At 44.0% G+C, this 21312-nt stretch overlaps 1 protein-coding gene across 3 annotated transcripts in view; it reads left to right on the forward strand.

The window, feature by feature from the left end:
- LOC310840224 (17-beta-hydroxysteroid dehydrogenase type 6-like) overlaps positions 1-19002 on the forward strand; it is a 57881-nt gene extending 38879 nt beyond the window's left edge. The window contains exons 1-2 of one of the 3 annotated variants that reach the window (XR_014561850.1): positions 4603-4727; positions 18674-18806. Coding sequence is in view for 1 of the 3 variants with exons in the window: in XM_083729535.1 (XP_083585661.1) it covers positions 18674-18891 (218 nt within the window). In the remaining 2 variants the exon portion in view is untranslated. Of the gene's footprint in view, positions 1-4602; positions 4728-17926; positions 17994-18673 lie in introns of those variants that run through there. The other 2 variants (XR_014561851.1, XM_083729535.1) reach the window with 2 other exon arrangements.
- Positions 19003-21312: the final 2310 nt, after the last annotated feature.

Below are 21312 nucleotides of genomic sequence, written 5' to 3' on the forward strand. Positions count from 1 at the left end.
AACCTGATTCTAAAAGCACAGATATCATAATCAGTGGATATGGAAGGTATAACCTTCTGGATCAGGCCAATGTCTCTTCCCAGCCAACATTCAGTTACCAGCAGATGACTTCTCAAAAGCAGCAATCAAGCGCATTCTCCCTTCCTGTGCTTTCCAGCAATCGGTATTTGGAAGCATTTCTGCTTCCAGAGCATAGACATCTTGGCTGTCCAATCCACTTTTAAAACCATCCAAGTGGGTGGGCATCCCTATCTCCTGAACCTTCCAACATTCAACTTCATTGGATGTCCATGAGTTCCAGTGTTGGAGAATGAGAAGCAGTGTGGTGTAGTTCCCTGGGCCTTGGAGTTCCCTAACTTATTGGTATTGGGGGACTTCAACATCCATGCTGATGCCACTCCCTCCTCACAGGCTCTGGACCTGGCGTCTTCCATGGCAACACTAGGGCTCTCCCAGTTTGTTTCGGGCCCCACACATCAAGCAGGCCACACGCTGGATTTGATCTTTGGTGTTGGTATAGATGTGATCATGTCTCCTTCGATGAAGGTGCCATGGTCTGATTACTACGCTCTGAAAGCCAGGATTGACTTTCCACCCCCACCCTGCTTAGGTGGCGAGCCGATTTGGGCTCGCCCGCAGAGGCTGATGGACCCTGAGAGATTCCGCCAAGCCTTGCGGGACCTTGCTCCCCCTGGTGACTCATTGACTGAGCTAGTTGACGGCTGGAATATCCAGTTCCTGGCAGCCATCAATGAGATCGCACCTAAGCGCCCTCTGCGACCCCACAGAAACCGGGCTCCCTGGTTTACCAAGGAGCTTCGGAAAATGAAGCGGGACCTCAGACGGCTAGAGCGAGTATGGCGGGGTGCCCGTGACGGAGCCTCAAAAACATCTTATAGGGTTTTTATAAAAACCTATGAGATGGCAGTGAAGGCCGCTAAGATGTCTTACTTCTCGGTCTCCATTGCATCCGCTAGCTCTTGCCCAGCACAATTATTTAGTATAACGTCCCTTGAAGGACAGCCTAATTTAAATAACAATTTGACACACAGCTGTGAGGCATTTGCGAGCTTTTTTGCGGAGTAGGTCCTGTTGCTCCGCCATGACCTCCCTGCCAATTTGGATACACTAAAGGAACTGGAGGCCCCTCGACTGTCCTCGGGTCCAGTATTAGACCACTTTGATCGGATATCCCCAGCCAATGTGGACAGACTCCTCCGAGCTGGAAAGCCCACCACCTGTCCTCTCGACCCGTGCCCGTCTTGGCTGATTAGAGCGTTTCCAGACGAGGTGCGGGTCCCCCTAGGGGATATCATCAATTTATCCCTTGGCACCGGGGTATTCCCAGGGGAATTGAAGGAGGCAGTGGTGCGCCCACTCTTAAAGAAAACATCATTATATCCTTTAGATCTATCCTATTACCGCCCGGTTTTGAATCTTCCATTCCTGGGTAAGATGATTGAGAGAGCAGTTGCTGAACAGTTTGGCAGGTTTCTGGATGAACATCGGCTCTGGATCCATTCCAGTCCGGCTTCCGCGCTGGTCATGGGACCGAGACGGTTCTGGTCGCCCTAACAGACGATCTCCGCAGGCAGCTGGATCGAAGCGGGTCGGGGCTGCTGATTCTTCTAGACCTGTCAGCAGCCTTCGACATGGTCGATCACGAACTCCTGGACCACCGCCTTGCTGACGTGGGGATCCAGGGCACAGTCCTTCAATGGCTGCACTCGTTTCTCTCTGGTCGGGGACAGAGGGTGGCACTTGGGGGGGAATTGTCATTGTGTCACTCCTTGGTGTGTGGAGTGCCTCTGGGTGTGATACTCTCCCCAATGCTTTTTAACATCTTTATGTGCCCCCTCGCCCAGCTTGTCCGGAGTTTTGGGCTGGGTTGCCATCAGTATGCCGATGACACCCAACTCTATACTATACCAGCTGCACTGGCTCCCGGTGGAGTACAGGATCAGGTTTAAGGGGCTGGTTTTAACCTTTAAAGCCCTATACGGCCTAGGACCCTCGTACCTATGGGACCGCCTCTCCTGGTATGTCCCACAGAGGAACCTACGGTCTGCAAATAAAAACATCCTGAAGGTCCCAGGCCTCAGAGAGGTTAGGCTGGCCTCAACTAGAGCCAGGGCTTTCTCGGCTGCGGCTCCAATCTGGTGGAACGCTCTGTCACAAGAGACTAGGGCCCTGCGGGACCTGACATCTTTCCGCAGGGCCTGCAAGACAGAGCTGTTCCACCAGGCCTTTGATCAGGGCACAGCCTGACTCCCTCCTCTGGCATTCTGCACAGAATTTTGCTTAACGGTTGCCATCAATTTGATTTTAATTAATTTTTATAATGAAATGCTTTTAGAATGTGGGATTATTTGATTGTTGTTAGCCGCCCTGAGCCCGGCTTCAGCTGGGGAGGGCGGGATATAAATAATATATTATTATTATTATTATTATTATTATTATTATTATTATTATTATTATTAGTGGTTAGAGTTTCAGACCTGGGAGACCTGGGTTCAAATCCCCACTTGGCATACTGCTCATTGGGTGACCTTGGGCAGTCATTGCCTCTCAACCTAACCAACCTCACAGGGGTGTGAGGATTAAATGAGGAAGGTGAGAACCATGTGTGCCACTTCAAGCCCCTTAGAGTGGGGAAAAGATGGGCTATAAACAGGCCCACTTCATGCTCCCCCTAATTCTAGATCATTTGTGAATAAGATAAAAGCCACAGGTCCCAACACTGATCTTTGGAGAACACCAGTTTCTACATCTCCCCATCTAGATATTCCATTTATTCCTCTACTCTGTGTCCTGCTTCTTAACCAGTTTCATGACTGCTCAGCTTATTCAGGAGTCGGCAGTCTAAGTACACTAGGTCAACTGGATCAGTTTTATCCAACAGATCTACTTTGGATAAGCCTTCATGCTCTTTGCTAAATTTCATGTAAAGGCCTCCCAAAATGGCCCCAAGAGGTCACTGGTTGGCCTTCCTTTTAAAACTGTGTGAATCCCTGGGGAAATAATGGCTCTCCAGCAATACTAAGATCAAATGCAAGAGCAGGGATGCATACTGAACTCTCTCTTTCTCTCTCTCTCTCTCTCGATATATCTCCAGAGATAAACATTTGTTGGTCAAAATTGTCTGTTTCAGTCCAGTGTTTTCTGTGTTGTCTTTCTCGATTTGCAGATACCCGTTTTTGGTTTTTTGAAAGAGTGATGTGAATAGAAGCTTTAGGACTCCCATGCTTTTAATTACAGCTTTCCTCTTAACAAATATTGCCCATTTTATTGCTTCCTGTTGATAGTCGTTGGGGAAATTATGATGAACCGCCCACCCAACTTTTTTTTTAAAAAAATAATTTTTATTCGTTTTCAATTACAATCCAATAATAGCCTCATTATAACAATACCAATTTATAATATAATTATTAATACCAATGGTTCCAAGTCTGAATTATATAATTTAGATAAAGTGGTCCCCTGTGTGCTAAATTTGATGATTCTATTATTTTCTTTATTTCTGCCTTCCAAAATCTTATTAATTTCCATTAAATTCCAGTCATAATAATAATCCCTTATACAACAACTGCAATATTAATAACTTCTATTCGTGTTGACACATTAAATGATTTATAAAACTACAAGTGAGGAACTCAAACTACATCCTTGTTCTTCCTGTGTGTGGCAATTCTTCTGCCTGTGGTGTTTCTTCTGGTCCTTGTAAGATGTTATATCTCCCCACCTCAGTTGTTGCTGTTATTCTTCATGCCTTGGGTGGAGCTGATATCCCAATGTTGTTCCAGAAATTTCTCCCTTGCTCCATCGCGTGCTTTGTTGTTTTGCAACTTTAACAAATCCTAGAATACATATCAACCAAAATATAGACCACAAGAATAATACTACATCCACACTTCCAAAATCTAGCATACATCCTGGAACAATAATTATCTCTTCTTCTTCTTCTTCTTTTGAAATAATTTTTATTTGATTTTTACAAGATTATAACAATACCAAATCCATATCCACATTTAGAGATTTCTCTGAATCTTCAGACTTCTCCCTTCCGCTCCATGGGCCGTATTATCAACCTTTTCAACTGCATATTATTTCCTCATCCAAATTTTATGTCACTCCATTTTATCCATAATAATTTCTGCATTACAAGTGTTATTGCAGTCCTGCTAATGTTTTCATCTGCTGACAGTGGTGTCTCAAGTTTGCCATTCTTCTCTGGTAAGGACTTTGTCTTTATTCCATCTCTGGGCAAGCAACATCCATGCGGCTGCCGTTGCATACATAAAAAGTCTTTTCTGTTCCTTTGGGATCTTGGTACCTACAATTCCTAATAAAAAGGTTTCTGGTTTCTTTATCAAAGTTATTTTAAACATTTTAAAAATTCTATATATATTATTTCAGTTCATTATATATCATTTTCTTTGGGAAAGAATAACTGTCTCTTCCTGCACAGGGCTTTGGGGCTTGGTGAACAATGCGGGAATAGGTGTCCCATCAGGTCCCAATGAATGGCTGACCAAAGATGACTTTGCAAAGGTGATCAATGTCAACCTGCTAGGGTTGATTGACGTGACGCTACACATGCTGCCGCTGGTGAGGAGAGCCAGAGGGAGGGTGGTCAATGTGTGCAGTGTGAATGGATGCCTGGCCTGCTTTGGAGGCGGTTACTGCCCATCAAAGTTTGGTGTGGAAGCCTTCTCTGACACCCTGAGGTAAAAACAAGCTCTGTAGCTTACTTTTGGTTTGGTTTGGTTTAGTGACGTGGTGTTTCTCCAGGTGTAGGGAATAAAAAACAGGTGGTGGGAAATCAGGCTGCTGTCAAGGGCTGAACCTTAAATCACAGATCAAAAAGCAGACATTTGCACTGTTTGTGAGAGAAGGATCCAGCTCATGCTATGCCCACACTGGACCTGAAATACATTTGCTCATCTCCAGGTCTGCGGGGAAATATGTTTTTTCAAAATGCAAGCCTGAGATGAGATGGGAGGGGAGGGTGGGTGCGTGGACTCCACAGATCTGATTGAATTTGCTCCACCACCGATGAGAACCCATCACCTCTTCCAGACCCCCTCCAGACCCCCAGATGAGGATGCAGCCCTGGCAGCACAGGGGCCAAACCATCGTGCTAACTGTTATTCTAAAGCAGCAATGCTGCAGCAAGCAAAGGCTCTAGCAGCTCAGTCAGCTGCTTGTGGCTGCAAAGCCAGACAGGATGTTTGTGACTGTTGCCATGGAAACAAAGGGGCAGTCCATTCTCCTTATTGAGCACAGGATGTGAGCTCAGTGTGTGTCATATGACCTGTACAGGATGTACATGGGTGGAGTTTGGAGTTTTCTCTCTGTTTGTTGAAGAGAGCAGACATCTTTTACTGTATGGCTATGAGAGACAGAAATAAAGACATGTAGATACGTTTCTGTCTGTGTCTGATTCCCCTCCCTGGGGATATGCAGGGAGGAGGAGAAGCAGGAGATGCAGTGGTGTGTTTTTCTCACAGCCTGAGGAAAATCGCCGGAACGGACCTCGTGTGTTTTTCCTGCTGGGAGTCGCCGGAGGGAGGTCAAAGGAATTCAGCCGGTGCCTGGGCATATAGGCACATACCTCTGACCTAGCAGAATTCGCGCCATTTGCTGAGGGTGAACGGAGAAGTTGTGGCTGGTTTTCAAAGATGGTTGGTTGTGTTTTGAGAGATGACAGCATCTTCAGAACAGTAGATCATCTGGGGGGGGGGCACCAGAAGGGGCAGGCTGGGGTACAGAAGGGCTTGCTGCCTCCTCCTCCATCACTACTGCTGCCTGCACCACCTTGTTGTCTCTGCCGGAATCCACACAGGGCCATCAAGGGGTTGCAGGGTCCGTGCCGGAGAGCTTGGCACAATTAGGACATGTTCAGTTTTTCACCTTTCAAATTCCAAAAATGGGGGTGCTAAAAAGTTGTAACATGACTTGGGAAATCAAAAGATATTTTGCTTCAATTGATACCATTTAGTTTTGATTGGTAAGTAAAATGTGTGAAATTGCATAGAAATCATTAAAAATGTTGTTGTTGTTGTTGTTGTTGTTGTTGTTGTTGTTGTTGTTGTTGTTGTTATTATTATTAAGCATTCATTACCTGACCTTTTCAGAAGGCAAAATAAAATTTCTATGATTTGCTGAGAGCAGCTGGTGTGCTTTTTAATCAAATGTAGGTTTAACAAGCTAAATGTTGCCACATCAAAACAGTAGTAGTAGTAGCAGTAGTAGTAGTAGTAGTAGTAATAATAATAATAATAATAATAATAATTTATTATTTGTACCCCGGCCCTTCTGGCTGGGTTTCCCCAGCCACTCTGGGCGGCTTCCACAGACACCAAAAATACACTAAAATATCACAGATTAAAAGCTTCCCTGAACAGGGCTGCCTTAAGATGTCTTCTGAATGTCAGCTAGTTATTTATCGCTTTGACATCTGATGGGAGGGCGTTCCACAGGGCGGGCGCCACTACCGAGAAGGCCCTCTGCCTGGTTCCCTGTAGCTTTGCTTCTCGCAATGAGGGAACCGCCAGAAGGCCCTTGGCGCTGGATCTCAGCATCTGGGCAGAACATTGGGGGTGGAGACGCTCCTTCAGGTATATTGGGCCGAGGCCGTTTAGGGCTTTAAAGGTCAACACCAGCACTTTGAATTGTGCTCGGAAACGTACTGGGAGCCAATGTAGGTCTTTCAAGACCAGTGTTATGTGGTCTTGGTGGCCGCCCCCAGTCACCAGTCTAGCTGCCGCATTCTGGATTAGTTGTAGTTTCCGAGTCACCTTCAAAGGTAGCCCCACGTAGAGCGCATTGCAGTAGTCCAAGCGGGAGATAACTAGAGCATGCACCACTCTGGCGAGAAAGTCTGCGGGCAGGTAGGGTCTCAGCCTGCGTACCAGGTGGAGTTGGTAGACAGCTGCCCTGGATACAGAATTGACCTGCGCCTCCATGGACAGCTGTGAGTCTAAAATGACTCCCAGGCTGCGCACCTGGTCCTTCAGGGGCACAGTTACCCCATTCAGGACCAGGGAGTCCTCCACACCAGCCCGCCCCCTGTCCCCCCAAAACAGTACTTCTGTCTTGTCAGGATTCAGCTTTAATCCATTAGCCACCATCCATCCTCCAACCACCTCCAGGCACTCACACAGGACCTTCACCGCATCCACTGGTTCTGATTTGAAAGAGAGGTAGAGCTGGGTATCATCTGCATATTGATGGACACCCAGTCCAAACCCCCTGATGATCTCTCCCAGCGGCTTCATATAGATGTTAAAAGGATGGGGGAGAGGACGGAACCCTGAGGCACCCCACAAGTGAGGGCCCAGGGGTCTGAACACTCATCCCCCCCACCACTTTCTGAACATGGCCCAGGAGGAAGGAGTGAAACCACTGTATAACAGTGCCCCCAGCTCCCAGCCCCTCTAGACGGTCCAGAAGGATGTTATGGTCGATTGTTTCAAAGGCCGCTGAGAGATCCAGCAGAACCAGGAAACAACTCTCACCTTTGTCCCTAGCTCGCCGGAGATCATCAACCAGCGCGGCCAAGGCAGTTTCAGTCCCATGATGAGGTCTGAATCCCGACTGGAAGGGATCCAAATGGTCCGCATCCTCCAGGCTTACCTCGAGTTGTTCAGCAACCACTCGCTCAATCACCTTGCCCAAGAATTGAAGATTTGAAACTGGGTGATAGTTGGCCATACTGGCCAGGTCTAAAGATGGTTTTTTAAGAAGCGGTTTAATGACCGCCTCTTTCAGCGGATCTGGGAATGTTCCCTCACAGAGGGAAGCATTCACCACCCCGCAGAGCCCATCGCCCAGCCCTTCTCGGCTTGCTTTTATTAGCCAGGATGGGCAAGGATCAAGGAGACAGGTGGTTGGTTTCACGCGTCCAAGCAGCCTGTCCACATCCTCGGGGGCAACGGATTGAAATTAATTCCATGCAACTTGACCAGACAGAGCTCTAGCACTCTCCTGCCCCAGCCATGCTCCCACGGTGGGATCTAGCTCCTTCCGAATATGAGTGATTTTATTTGCAAAAAACTTTGCAAAATCGTTGCAGGAGATATTGGGGTCTTTACAAGGCCCCGGTGGTAAAGCTGGTTCCGTTAAATTATGAACCACCTGAAAGAGTCTCCTGCTACTATTTTCTGCAGATGCAATAGAGGCGGTGAAGAAAGTCTTCTTTGCCGTCGCTATCGCCACTTGGTAGGCTCGATGTTGAGCTCTAACCTGTGTCCGGTCAGATTCGGAGTGAGTATTCTGCCACTGAGGCTCTAGCCGTCTCAGCGATTGTTTCATTGCCCTCAGCTCCGAAGAAAACCACGGGGCTGTCCGGGCTCCATGCAATCGGAGAGGGCACTTCGGAGCCAGTCAGTCGATAGCCCATGTTAACTCCGCATTCCAGCGGGCCACCAGGGAATCAGCTGAAAGGCCATCAACATGGGATAAAGCATCCCCTACCATTCTCTGGAAACCATTTGGATCCATTAAGTGGCGGGGGGGACCATCCAAATTGGTCCCACCTCCCTGCAGAGGGGAAGGGTCGTGGAGAAGTGATCTGGAAGTGATCTGACCATGGCACTTCTTTTGTTTCACTTTTTCTTAGTGTCAGATCACCCACATCACTAGAGGTGAACACCAGGTCTAAGGCATGTCCATGACTATGAGTTGGGCCAAACTTATTCAGGGACAGCCCCATGGAGGCCATGCTTTCCACGAAGTCCCGAGCAGCCCCTTATAAGGTTGCGTCGGCATGGATTTTAAAATCCCCTAGGACAACCAAACTAGGTGTCTCCAGGAGAAAATCCGCCATGACCTGAAGCAGCTCGGACAGGGTGCAGTGGGGAGGTCGGTACACCAAAAGGAATCCTGTACTGCCCCTATTGCCCAACTTCCAGAACATGCACTCAGAAAACTGGATCTTCCCAGTAGGACGTCTGGTGCAAGCTAGTGACTTCATAAAAATCACTGCAACCCCCCCCCGCCTACATGACCTGGGTTGCTGTGCGTAAGAGAAACCTGGTGGGCAAGCAGTGGCAAGGACAGGCCCATCTGCTTCCTCCAACCAGGTCTCTGTCACACATGCAAGGTCAAATCCTCCATCCACAATCAGGTTGTGGATGGCAGTGATTTTATTCATCATTGACCTGGCATTACACAGCAACACCTTCAGGTCATGTGGGTTTCCCCTGTTGATTCCAGTATCCATCTGGTCAAGGCCAGACCCGGAGGCAGGGATAGTCTTCAAACAACGACTAAACCTGCCTCCTCGGTAATGACATGGTCTGGTCTTAGTGTAACTCCGCCTGCTGCCCATGATCACCGAGATCAGATGTCCCAGTGCTTCCCCCCCCTGTGGAACTTGTTCCAGCCATCGTGTTGGCTGGGGCCCCAATCCCAGGCAGCCCTGATCCCGCCCCCTTAAAAACAAAACACAAACTATACAGAACCAATAAAACAACAACAGCAAAAAAGGAACAAAACAATTATACTAAAATTAATCCCCAACCAAATATCTATCCCACACACCCACCCCCAACAAAGGAAAAAAGGAAATAAAGAAATAAAAATTTAAATTCCCACTGACTGTGAGGCATCTAATCATAAGCCTGCATTTTTTATCAAAGCTTATATATTTCAATCAGGGCCTGTATCTTAAAGATTTTCAAATGTTTCATGCCAGGCAAAAGACCAGCTGCCGAAAAGGCCTTGGCAATGTTTTTCCTCCTAAGACAAGGGGGCCCCCTGATTTATAGCAGAAAACAATTCTCAAAGTCGTAAAAAAGGAAATTACAGGCTGAGAGCGAGGACACTGATCCTACATGTTACAGAAGATAAAAAAAGCAGAGATAAACATAATTAGGAATGAGTAAATAATAAAATGATACCATGTGCCTCCCAGTAAAATGAGCCATATCTTCTTCCTAAGGTTAAAAAGGCCAAGAGCAATGGAGAGGCATCTAGCTGGCAGAAAAAGAGAGCATTTTAAGGAAATCTTTTAAAGCTGTTTCTTTTTTTTTAAACTGAGAGAGTTAAAGGGCAATAAATGTTGGGAAGAGCTAATGGGAAAGGAGGGGTGAAAGGAGGGGTGTAAACTGAAGAGGCTTCTTTTGAAGTTGTTTTTTTACTGAGTTCCTTTTTTACTTTACAAAGGCCTTATTCCTTTTTAAAAGGCTACCTATGATAATGTATTAAATATATTGGCTTAAATGTAATTATGCAAAGGATTTAAGAAATGCTAGATTCTTATTTCATATAGTTGTAAGAGTTTTAACTATCCTGAAATTAAGTCAGCCACCAGCCTAGCCCCCCTGCCAGACAGGAGACGCCATAGAGCACTCCTGATATATAGTTGTCAGGCTTTTTGTTTAGAAACCTTCAAATGAAGGAGATCTTTCAATGTTGATGTGAACTCAAGATCCTTGACATCTGTTGAAGATAAAAATTCAAGATTAACCATCTGTTTTGGAAGGCAATAGGGCAAGGAGGGCAAGAGGTGAGCTGGTAATTAAGATTCCTTGTTGAGACACATGTAAGATATATTACTACTTATTTGTCATTTATAGATGGAAGAATATATAGCTCTTTGTGTTCCATAAAAGGACAGAAGGAAATGGGTGTATCTTTTGTGATTGGTTCTAGCAAACAGCCAATAGGAATTTCAACCAGGCTGATTGGACAGAGGCAGCCAAAGGAGGAGCAAGGGGGCTGGGTTAAGGAAATATAAGTGCTGGCCAGAATGGCAGGAGGGCAGGCCAGAGCTTGGTAACCATACCACTGTGCCTCTCATTTATTTGTCTGACAAATAAATTATTATTTTAATTTCTCTATTGCTGCGTTGAATATTTCATTCCAGCTAAGCGTTAACCACAAGCAGGGTGCTACAACTGCTTGAGGACATTTTAAAGCACATTAACCATCTGGAACAGGGAAGCAATGGCAGAACACTTCCCACACTTCCCCAAAAGTTTGTTCCAAATAAGGGCCTGGGCCAGTTGGAAAAGGCCCTGGAAGGGAGCAAGCCCTGCAGTCCTCACCCAGCCGATGTAACAGCAGATTTGAATTTCCCAAACCCAAACGCATACTTTTAAGACCCCTCACGGAAGAAATTTGCACAAATTAAGCTTCCGTCCAGAAAAGAACACCCCCTAATTGGCACATGGCCAAGGTGTGCAGCACTCAGGCACATGCCAGGAAAAAGGAAAGATGAGAGAGTAGAGCAACCAGCTAAGAAGGTAGGCAGAGGGCAGGCCTGGGTGGCTGGGTGACCCTGGCGCAGACCCCACCCGCTCCTGCTGAGGACCCCTCCCTCTCACAAGGCCACCAGCTTGGCTGACTCTGCCCTCTGCCAGGCCTGGCAGCCCTGCTCCCCCAGAATCCCCAGGCGCCTAATTTGTTTTGCATGCCCGGGACCTTTCCTAGCAGTCAAACAACCCACTATATTTTAGTCTTCAGTAGGAAATGATGTTTCTTGACTTTTCCTCCCTCGTTCAGAAGAGAGCTCCATCCTTTTGGAATCAAAGTCAGCATTGTTGAACCAGGTACTTTCAAGACAGCCATACTGTCAAAATCAGCTGAGTCCTATGATCCTTTATGGAGCCGGTTACCTTCTGACCTGAAGGAATGCTATGGGTGGAAGTACTTTGAGCAATGTGAGTAGACCTGGGGGAGAATCTCAGTTTGTTTTTTTTTAAAAAAATATTTTTATTGCTTTTAAGAAATACAGAAAAAAGAATAAAGAATAGTTATAAGAAAATAGAATAGAAGAATAACAAATTTCCATGTTCTTTTTCCATCCAATCTAAAGGACTTCCCCACATCCTCCTAACCCTACGTTCCCTGTCTTATAAAGCATCAGCAATTTGTTAACTTATTTCAAAACTTATTGTATCTTCCATTTTATCATGTTCCCTAATTTCAATTTTACTGTAACCCAATTCTTATATGCTTTGTATTAAACACAATAAAGTTGTTTCATTATTTTACCTCTAAATTCTTGTGTCTTAATTTTCATTTCATTAACTTACATTTGCTGAAGCTAGAATTTCCTGAAAGGTGCATTTTTTTAACATTCATACAGCTTATAGTGTTTTTTCAAATAGCCCTTAAACTTTTCCCAGTCCTCCTCAATTGTTTCTTCTCCCACGTCTCGGATTCTGCCAGTCATTTCAGCCAATTCCATATAGTCCATCAACTGCGATTGCCATTCCTCCAGCGTGGGTAAATCTTGTGTCTTCCAATATTTTGCAATCAGGATCCTTGCTGCTGTGGTAGCATACATGAAAAAGGTTCTGTCCTTCTTAAGCACTCTCTGGTCCACCATGCCCAGAAGGAAGGCCTCTGGTTTCTTAGGTAAGGTAAATCTCAGTACCTTTTTTAGTTCATTATGGATCATTTCCCAGAAGGCCTTCACTTTCGGGCAGGTCCACCAGAGATGAAAGAATGTCCCTTCCGCCTCTCCACATTTCCAACATTTGTTGTCAGACAGATGATATATCTTAGCTAGTTTGACTGGGGTCATGTACCACCGGTATACCATTTTCATAATATTTTCCTTCAAGGCAGTGCATGCCATAAATTTCAAACCGGTGTTCCATAACCTTTCCCAGTCTACAAACATAATGTTATGCCCCACATCCTGAGCCCATTTTATCATAGCGGATTTGACTGTCTCGTCCTGTGTATTCCACTTAAGCAGCAAGTTATACATTCTCGAAAGTAGTTTACTTTTTGGCTCTAACAATTCAGTCTCTAGTTTCGATTTTTCCACCTGGAATCCAACCTTTTTATCTATTTTAAATACCTCTTGAATTTGCGCATAGTGCAGCCAGTCTCGTACCTTAGTTTTCAATTTCTCCAAGCTTAGCAACCTCCAATTGTCTCCAATTTTTTCAATTATTTCCCAATATTTAGGCCAATGGGCCTCCATGTTAAGTCTCTTACGTGCCTTGGCCTCCACCGGTGAGAGCCACCTCGGAGTCTTACTCTCCAATAAGTCTTTATATTTTGTCCAGACCCTCCAAATTGCTCTTCTGACAATATGGTTTTTAAACAATTTGTGCACTTTAACCTTGTCATACCACAAATATGCATGCCACCCAAACGCATTGTCAAACCCTTCCAGATCTAGGACGTCAGTGTTCTCCAATAAAATCCAATCTTTCAACCAGCAGAAGGCTGCAGATTCATAATATAACCTCAAGTCTGGCAGGGCAAATCCCCCTCTTTCTTTCGCATCAGTTAATATTTTAAACTTTATTCGGGGCTTTTTGCCCTGCCAAACAAACTTAGAAATATCCTTCTGCCACTTTCCAAAACATTCCACCTTGTCCACGATCTGTAGGGCCTGAAACAAAAATAACATTTTCGGCAGTACATTCATCTTTACAGCAGCTATTCGGCCTAACAAGGAAAGTTTCAATCTTGACCATGTTTCCAAATCTCTTTTGATTTCTGACCAACATTTCTCATAGTTATCTTTAAACAAATTCAAATTTTTGGAGGTCAGGTACACCCCTAGGTATTTTACTTTTTTAACCACATTCAACTCCGTTTCTTTAGAAAACTCATCTGTTTCTGTAACTGTCAAATTTTTTGCTAAAACCTTGGTTTTTTGCTTATTTAACTTAAACCCCGCCACCCGACCAAAGTCAGAAATTAATTCTAACACTCTTTTAGTACTAGAGACTGGTTCCTGAAGTGTTAATACCAAGTCATCTGCAAATGCTTTCAATTTATATTGTTTCACTCCGACCTCAATTCCCTGAACCAACCGGTCCTTTCTAATCATGTTTAGCAACACCTCCAGAACTGAGATAAACAATAGGGGGGATAGAGGGCACCCCTGACTTGTCCCTTTTTCGATTTTAAACTCCTCTGTCACCACATTGTTTACTATCAATTTAGCTTTTTGTTCTGTGTAGATTGCTTCTATACCATTTTCGAACCCCCGCCCCACTCCCATCCCTTCCAAATTTTTCTTCATAAACATCCAAAAAATATTATCAAAGGCCTTCTCTGCATCAATAAAAATTAAAACCGCTCTGGTATTAAGATTTGTTTGTAGAAGTTCCAAAATGTCAATAATGTTTCTTGTGTTATCAAACAAATGCCTACCAGGGAGAAAGCCAGCCTGGTCCTTATGAATCACTTCATTTAGTACTTTTTTAAGTCTACTTGCCAAAATATCTGCAAAAATTTTATAATCCACATTTAGGAGTGAAATGGGGCGGTAATTCTTAAGTTGAGTCTTTTCAGTTTCTAATTTAGGTATCAATGTGATGAAAGCTTCTTTCCACGTTTCCGGTGCCTTCCTTCCCTCCATAATCTGGTTACAAACCTCCATCAAAGGTTGTATCAAATAGTCCTTTAAAACTTTATAATATTTGGAGGTTAGGCCGTCAGGGCCTGGGGACTTGCCAAGTTGAAGATTTTGAATGGCACTTTCAATTTCTTGCTGTGTAATGTTACAGTTCAGGTTTGTTCTCATTTCCAGGGGTATTTTTTGTAATCCATTAGTTTTAAGAAATTGATCCACCTCGGAAGCTTTTTGCGGCCCTTGTGAATAGAGTTCTTTGAAGTACCTCTGGAAGCACTTTCTAATTTCCTCGGGTTTCTGAACCATTCTCCCTTCAATCTCTAGATTTGTAACTGTATTAAGCTTTTGTCTCTTTTTCAACTGCCAGGCTAGCAGTTTCCCACACTTATTCGCCGATTCGAAGGATCTTTGTTTCATTTGTTTAATTTTCCATTCCACCTCCTGATTTATCAATTTTGAATATTGCGCCTGGAAAAATTTCACTTCTCTTAGCACATCCTTCGACTTAGGCCTAGATCTTAATTTTTTCTCTCCTTCTCTTATTTTCTCCAATATCTTCTCCTTCTTTTCATTCCAGAGCCTTTTCTTAATCGTGTTTTGTTGTATTAGAAACCCTCTCATAACTGCCTTACTTGCGTCCCAGATTGTTCTTTTTTCCACGGTGGTATTCAAATTTATCTCAAAATAGTCCTTTAAAGTTTTTTGGGCCTTCTTCACAATCTCCTGATCTCTTAATAAAGTGTCATTCATTTTCCATCTAAAGGAGCCGGTTGTATTAAGTCTCAATTCCACTTTCAAAGCATTATGGTCAGAGCAGGTTTTTGGGCAGATTTCCACTTTTCTAGTCTTAGGTGCCAGTCCTCTAGTTGTCCATATTTGGTCGATTCGTGTCCATGTCAGATGAGCTTCAGAAAAGAAAGTCCCTTCTTTCCCTAGAGGGTTCTTAACCCTCCAAATGTCAACTAAGTCCATATTGTCTGTCATTTCAAAGAAAGTTTTAGGTAGTCTGCCATCTTTCGATATGTTGACACTTTGTGACTTATCCATATTTACAGACACAACCCCATTCATATCACCCAGCATAATGATGTTACTATAGTCCAAGTAATCCAGCATAGTCTCATGCAGCTTCCTGAAAAATTCCGACTTTCCCTCATTTGGAGCATATATTCCTAATATCAAAAATTTTTCTCCTTGTGTCTGTATTTCAATCGCCAAAATTCGGCCATGTTCATCTTTAAATAAGAGTTTCGGTGACAGGCTCTCCTTTGCGTATATCACCACTCCTCTTTTCTTAACTTTGTCCGAAGAAATAAATTCTTGGCCTAGTCTTTTATTGATTAACACTTATCTATGGAGCCTTGTCACATGTGTTTCTTGTAGGCAAATAACGTCCAATTGTTCCTTTTTCAAAATGTGAAAAACTTTTCTTCTTTTTTCCGGGGAATTTCCGCCATTTATGTTCCAACTAAGAAGCTGCAGAGACATCCTGAATCAATTGACGGGTTCTACAATGGGGTATCTAAGCTTCCCTCCGATCCCGGAGGAGGTAGTGCTGGTCCAGATCCAGGTGGTATAACTCTTGGAGGTGGTCCCGGTGGTGGTGGAGGCCAAGAAGCTGCAGCTCCTTTTTGCAGGTCCTCCTCGTGGTCGTGTAGGAACTTCTGCTGGTCTTCAGGTGATTTAATTTTTATTTTCCTTCCTTTGTAAGTAAATGAAAGTCCTTGTGGAAACTCCCACCTATAAGGAATTCCGTTGTGTCTCAACAATTTAGTCAGGTCTATATAGGTAGTCCTAAGTTCCAAGAGATATTTGGGTATATCTCTGTAAATTTCGGCCCTTTTGCCTTCTATCTCCAAAGATTTCTTGAAATGTAGGCCTAATATCTTATCCCTTTCTTCTCTTGATCTCAGAGCAACTAAACAGTCTCTGGACTTGTCTTTCTTTACTAATTTTCCCAGTCTAAAGGCTGTCACAATTTTAAAGTCCTTTTCTTCCTCGATTCCCCAGAATTTGGAGAACAAAAGTGTCAAAAATCCCTCTAAATTGTCTTGCTCCAGTTCCGGGATAGCCCTTATCCTGAGATTGCTTTCTTTACTTTTCAGTTCAACCAATGACAGGTAGGCTTGTTGTTCCCCTACCTGTCTTTTCAGAGGTCTTACTTCTCCTTTAATTTCATCAACCTTTAAATTCGCCTGTTCTGCTTTTTGGTTGGCTTCCACAGCTAATTTATAATTTTCTGCCGTAGCTCCTTGCAATTTCTCAATTGCCTGAGTGTGCTGCGAAACCTGTTCAGTTAATTTGCCAATAGAGGATGTAGCTTGGTCAATTTTTGATGTTTGATTGTCCACTTTTTGATTTAAAACTGCCAATTGTTCCAAAATTTGTTTCAAAACTGTTTCAGATCCTCCAGTTGCCATATCTTCTGCAGCAGGCTGTGCAAATTCCACCTCCTGTGCTGTCAGCACAGTTGGGACGGATGATCTGCGGTGATGAGTTAAAGTTGTTTGCAAGAGTTGCCCAGATTTTTTCTCTTTTTCTTTATCTTTGGCTTTAGCTGCTCTTGTTCTCCCTGTGCCGCTCATTCCACACCTGCCTCTGTTCAAGGTCAGATGATCTTTTGTCCCATGGGAAAGACAAGTCCCAAGTGTAAACAAATTAAACCACAAAAAGTTTCAATAAAGCTCAATTCCCAGGCCACTATACTTCCACAGTCCTATAGGGGGAGTATTTCAAAGTTTCAAAGAAGGAAGGAACTATTTTCCGCCATTGAAGTTCCTCTATTCCCCATGTTAAATTTTGTAGTTCCCAAACACAAAAGGAAGGTTTCCAAAGCTTCCGATCTCTTAAAATCCAGCCACAAGGTGTCAAGATAGGTCCAAGCAACAATGTTCTCAGTCTATGCAACAATTCTCAGTCTATGCAACAATGTCATCAATTTGACAGCAGTTTGACAGTTCTCTTCTATACACTGGCAGCCCGATGACGGGGTTATCCCTTTCAACTCCGTTTAGCTCAAAGATAGGGGGACAGATCCAAAAAGTAAAAGTCCATAAGTTTCACAATTCTTTCCCTTTTATCCTCAAAATACAAAGTCTATCAATGCACTCTTTCTTCCACTTTTACAGTCCCTTTTAAATACTTCAGCTCGCTTCAGAGCCCTTGCTTTGATCTAATTAGTAGAGTCGGGAGGCGGACTTCCTGTTACTCGCCTCCCGTTTTCAGCCGAATTTCTTCAATTTAGATTAAGAATTTAAGCCCCTTACTCACGGGTATGTTGCTCCAATTCCGATATTTTCAAGAAGAAAGGTCAGCGCTCATCATCAGCAGCAGCGCGGCTTTGCTTCCACGAAAAGAGCGATGAACTCACAGCGTCGCTCCCCCTTTCACGTTCCGGAGCCTCTTACGAGGCTCCTTCTCCGCTTCTGGGGGGGCTCCAGGCGCCCGCCGAGTCCCACGGCCGCAGGCTCGCTCTGCCTGCGTTTTTTCTTGATGGGTCTCTGCTTTGCCGCAGCGGACGACCCTTTTTCGCGGAGCCCCTCTTCACAGCGCGAAGAGGACCGCCATTGCTGTTTCGCGCCGCCTCCGGAAGATCCTTTATGGAGCCGGTTACCTTCTGACCTGAAGGAATGCTATGGGCGGAAGTACTTTGAGCAATGTGAGTAGACCTGGGGGAGAATCTCAGTTTGGTATGAAAGCTACCTAGTTCACACTTAACAAAACAACACATGAATCAACGAAACAACACATGAACCAAAATTCAGACATGTAAATTTAGTAATGCACTTTCCACAAACAACAATGTGTACAAAAATACATACTGTTACACAAGCCTGGTGTCTGCCCCCTCAACAACTCTGCACTCCCCCCAAAAGTCACGCCAAGTCCAATCCATATCCCAATTAAGCAAAACCCTGGTATTTATTAATTTCTAGGGCTTAGCTATATCTATAACAATACATTAGTAGGAAGTATGTATCAAAAGTGAATCTAGCATACAAGAATACTCTGTGTTAGAGAAAACTGTTTGCAAAAATGTGTCCCTTGTGGAAAATTGCATATAAAAATATTAAGAGAAATTGGAGAATTTGAATCCAATATTTCTTGGCATTTTTACAAGTCCACCAAGCACGACAAAATGGGTCTGCATATTTTTCACACTTCCAACAAACATTTCAAACACCTTTATACAGTCTAAATAATTTCACTGGAGTTAGATACCATTGGTACATCATTTTTATGTACCTAATCTACACCTTCAGCTTCCAAAAGATTCTAGGTGCCACCTAGGCTGTTGCAAGGATAATGTTTCTTTTGCTACATGTTTCTCACAAACAGGTTGCAAAATAAGTGAATATTTCCAAAAGGCTGGCAGCGACAACCTTCACCTGGTCACCGACTGCATAGAACATGCCCTGACATCCTGCTCCCCTCGCACTCGCTACTCTCCAGGCTGGGATGCAAAGTTCTTGTACATTCCTGCCTCTTACTTTCCAACGTCCATAACTGACTTCGTGATGAGCCACATTTGGCCTAAACCAGCTCAAGCAATATAGGGTTGTTGTTTTAAAATAGCAACTATAGAATAATCAAAACATACAATACAACAAAGTAAAGAACCAAGAGGCAACTTACTATTATAGATCCACCATTCATAATTAGATATTACTTTGTTTTTTTTTAAAAAAGATGTTTATTGGAATTTTAAACAGTAGAACAAACTTCACAATCAAACCAGAAAAAAAGAAACTGTGATTTCAGTTCTCATCCTGAAGTAAAATTCTTAACCCAAACAGAAATCAATCCAGTGAATATTGTGGAGGTTTGAGGGGGTCAGACTGCATGATGCCCCGGGCCCCTTCCGGTTCTTGGGCTTCTGTATCAGTGGAAGTAGAAAGCGTGAGAACAAGTTTTCCAAACCATTCCCTTTGTCTAGGCAATTGTAAGACAATGGCCATGGCTGGATACTTAAGCACCATGATTAGCATCCCAAAAGAATGAGCCGTCCGTCCTGCAAAAGCTACAACTAGGTGATGGTGTCCTCCCCCCCTCCTCACCTGGCCAGTAGATAGAGAACAGGGGTGTAGCTGAGCTAGAAAGCAGGAGAAGCTAGAAAGACAGATCCATGTCTGATCTGGGCTTTGGAGCTCCCCTAGAAACCTAATCGGGGAGCAAGATCTATTGGGGTGGGGGTGGGGGGTCCACCAGGGGCGCATTGGAAGATGGCCGACAATACCATCTCTCCGGCTCACACGAGGTAATTAAGAGGCTGATATGGGAGTATGCAGCCTCCGTTGTTGCCCCAAGGACACGGGGAACACTGCCTTGCCTGCTGTGGCCATAAATCACCCCCGGTTCTGAAAGAAGGTGGTGAGGGCACTAGGTACAAAACCCTTGTGTGGGTCTGGCTCTTCCAGACGCTGTCTCTGATCGTGCACTGGCTGCAGCAACTTGAAATAAACAATTAGAAAAGAAGCAAATGCACATATTTCAAGTGAAGAACGGGAGTGAAGACTGCTAATTGAAGTGACCTCTGTAAAAGGAGCGACGGTTTGGATTTGACGGAATATAACATGAAGAAGATACATCAAAGGTTTAGTATGCCGGAGTGGGACTGGATGGGGGGAATTTTTTTCCCTTTTCTTCTATGTGATTAACCAATAACCCCTCCCCAACCAAGAAAGAACCGTCGCATAACTGACCTAAGCAGTATGATTAAAAACTGTGTGGAGATGAAATACTAACCAAAAGTTTGACTTATGGAGATTGAGAAAAGAGCAAGGGCTATTGGAACGGCGCAGTAATAAAAAGGGAGTCGCCATCTTGGCAGGTTCTGTCGAAAGATTTATGATCGGGAGGAGGAAGCTTTGTTTTCATATTGGATTCCTGGCAGAACCTCCTCAGGAATGAGAAATGGAGTGACAGACCTGTGACAAATTTAATGAGTTATTGATTACATGGCATTTGCAGACTTGGGGATGCCTCTTCTTTATTCAGTCTAAGAAGCTCGCACCTGGCCCCAAATCTGGAGGGAATAAGGGGCTGGGGGACGCTAGATGGAAAGACCCTGCACGATTCTGGCACTCTCCAAAGCTGTCTCCGGGAGCGATAAGTCTCCATTTCTTAAGCAGCTGGTTAAGGAACAACATTGGGCAGACGCCATGATTTGATTTTATCTAGACTGTATGTCGATATGGCAGCTACCTGCAGTGGAAGGCTCCTGGACTGATTCGGCAGAGGCACCAGTTTGCGAAGAGAGGATGTGAATTTACAGAGGGGAATCTTGGACTACAGATTTGGACTATAAAGAAGAAGAGTAAAGCCATAAAATCCACACAGAAACATTTAAACTTAAACTCACTTGTAGAATGAATGCAGAAGCTGTTGAAGATAATGAAGGATTAACATCAGAATGTTTTAAGGGAATTATTGTAATATTTTGAAATGCAGTAGAACTATGAGATAATTAGGATTCCCTCCGATCTCAAAGCTTGGGAAGTCAGCTAAAAATAATAATAATTTATAATTAGGCATAACATTGAGATTTGTTTGATTATTGGGTAATTTGTATAATTTGGAATATATAATTTGCTTTGATTGAAATTTTTTAATAAATATTATTTAAAAAATAAAGATAAAAGCTCTTCATTGGGAAGGAAGTAGTAGGTCATTTAGGTAATTGGCACAAAATCCATAAGAAGTAGTTATATCTAAGGCCTCTGAGGAACAGGGTCTCAGAGTGTGAGGAGACAAATGCTGGTTTTCATGGTCATAAAGCCACTGCTTGATTGTTTGGAGGCTCTCCAGAGAAATACCCAAAGTACGTATTTTGTCCTGAATTGCTCTATACCAGGCATGGGCAAACTCGGCCCTCCAGATGTTTTGGGACTACAATTCCCATCATCCCTGACCACTGGTCCTGTTAGCTAGGGATGGTGGGAGTTGTAGTCCCAAAACATCTGGAGGACCGCGTAGAG

The sequence above is a fragment of the Podarcis gaigeae genome (genome assembly GCF_964106915.1).
Source record: "Podarcis gaigeae genome assembly, chromosome: 2".
Classification (NCBI taxonomy): Eukaryota; Metazoa; Chordata; class Lepidosauria; order Squamata; family Lacertidae; genus Podarcis; species Podarcis gaigeae.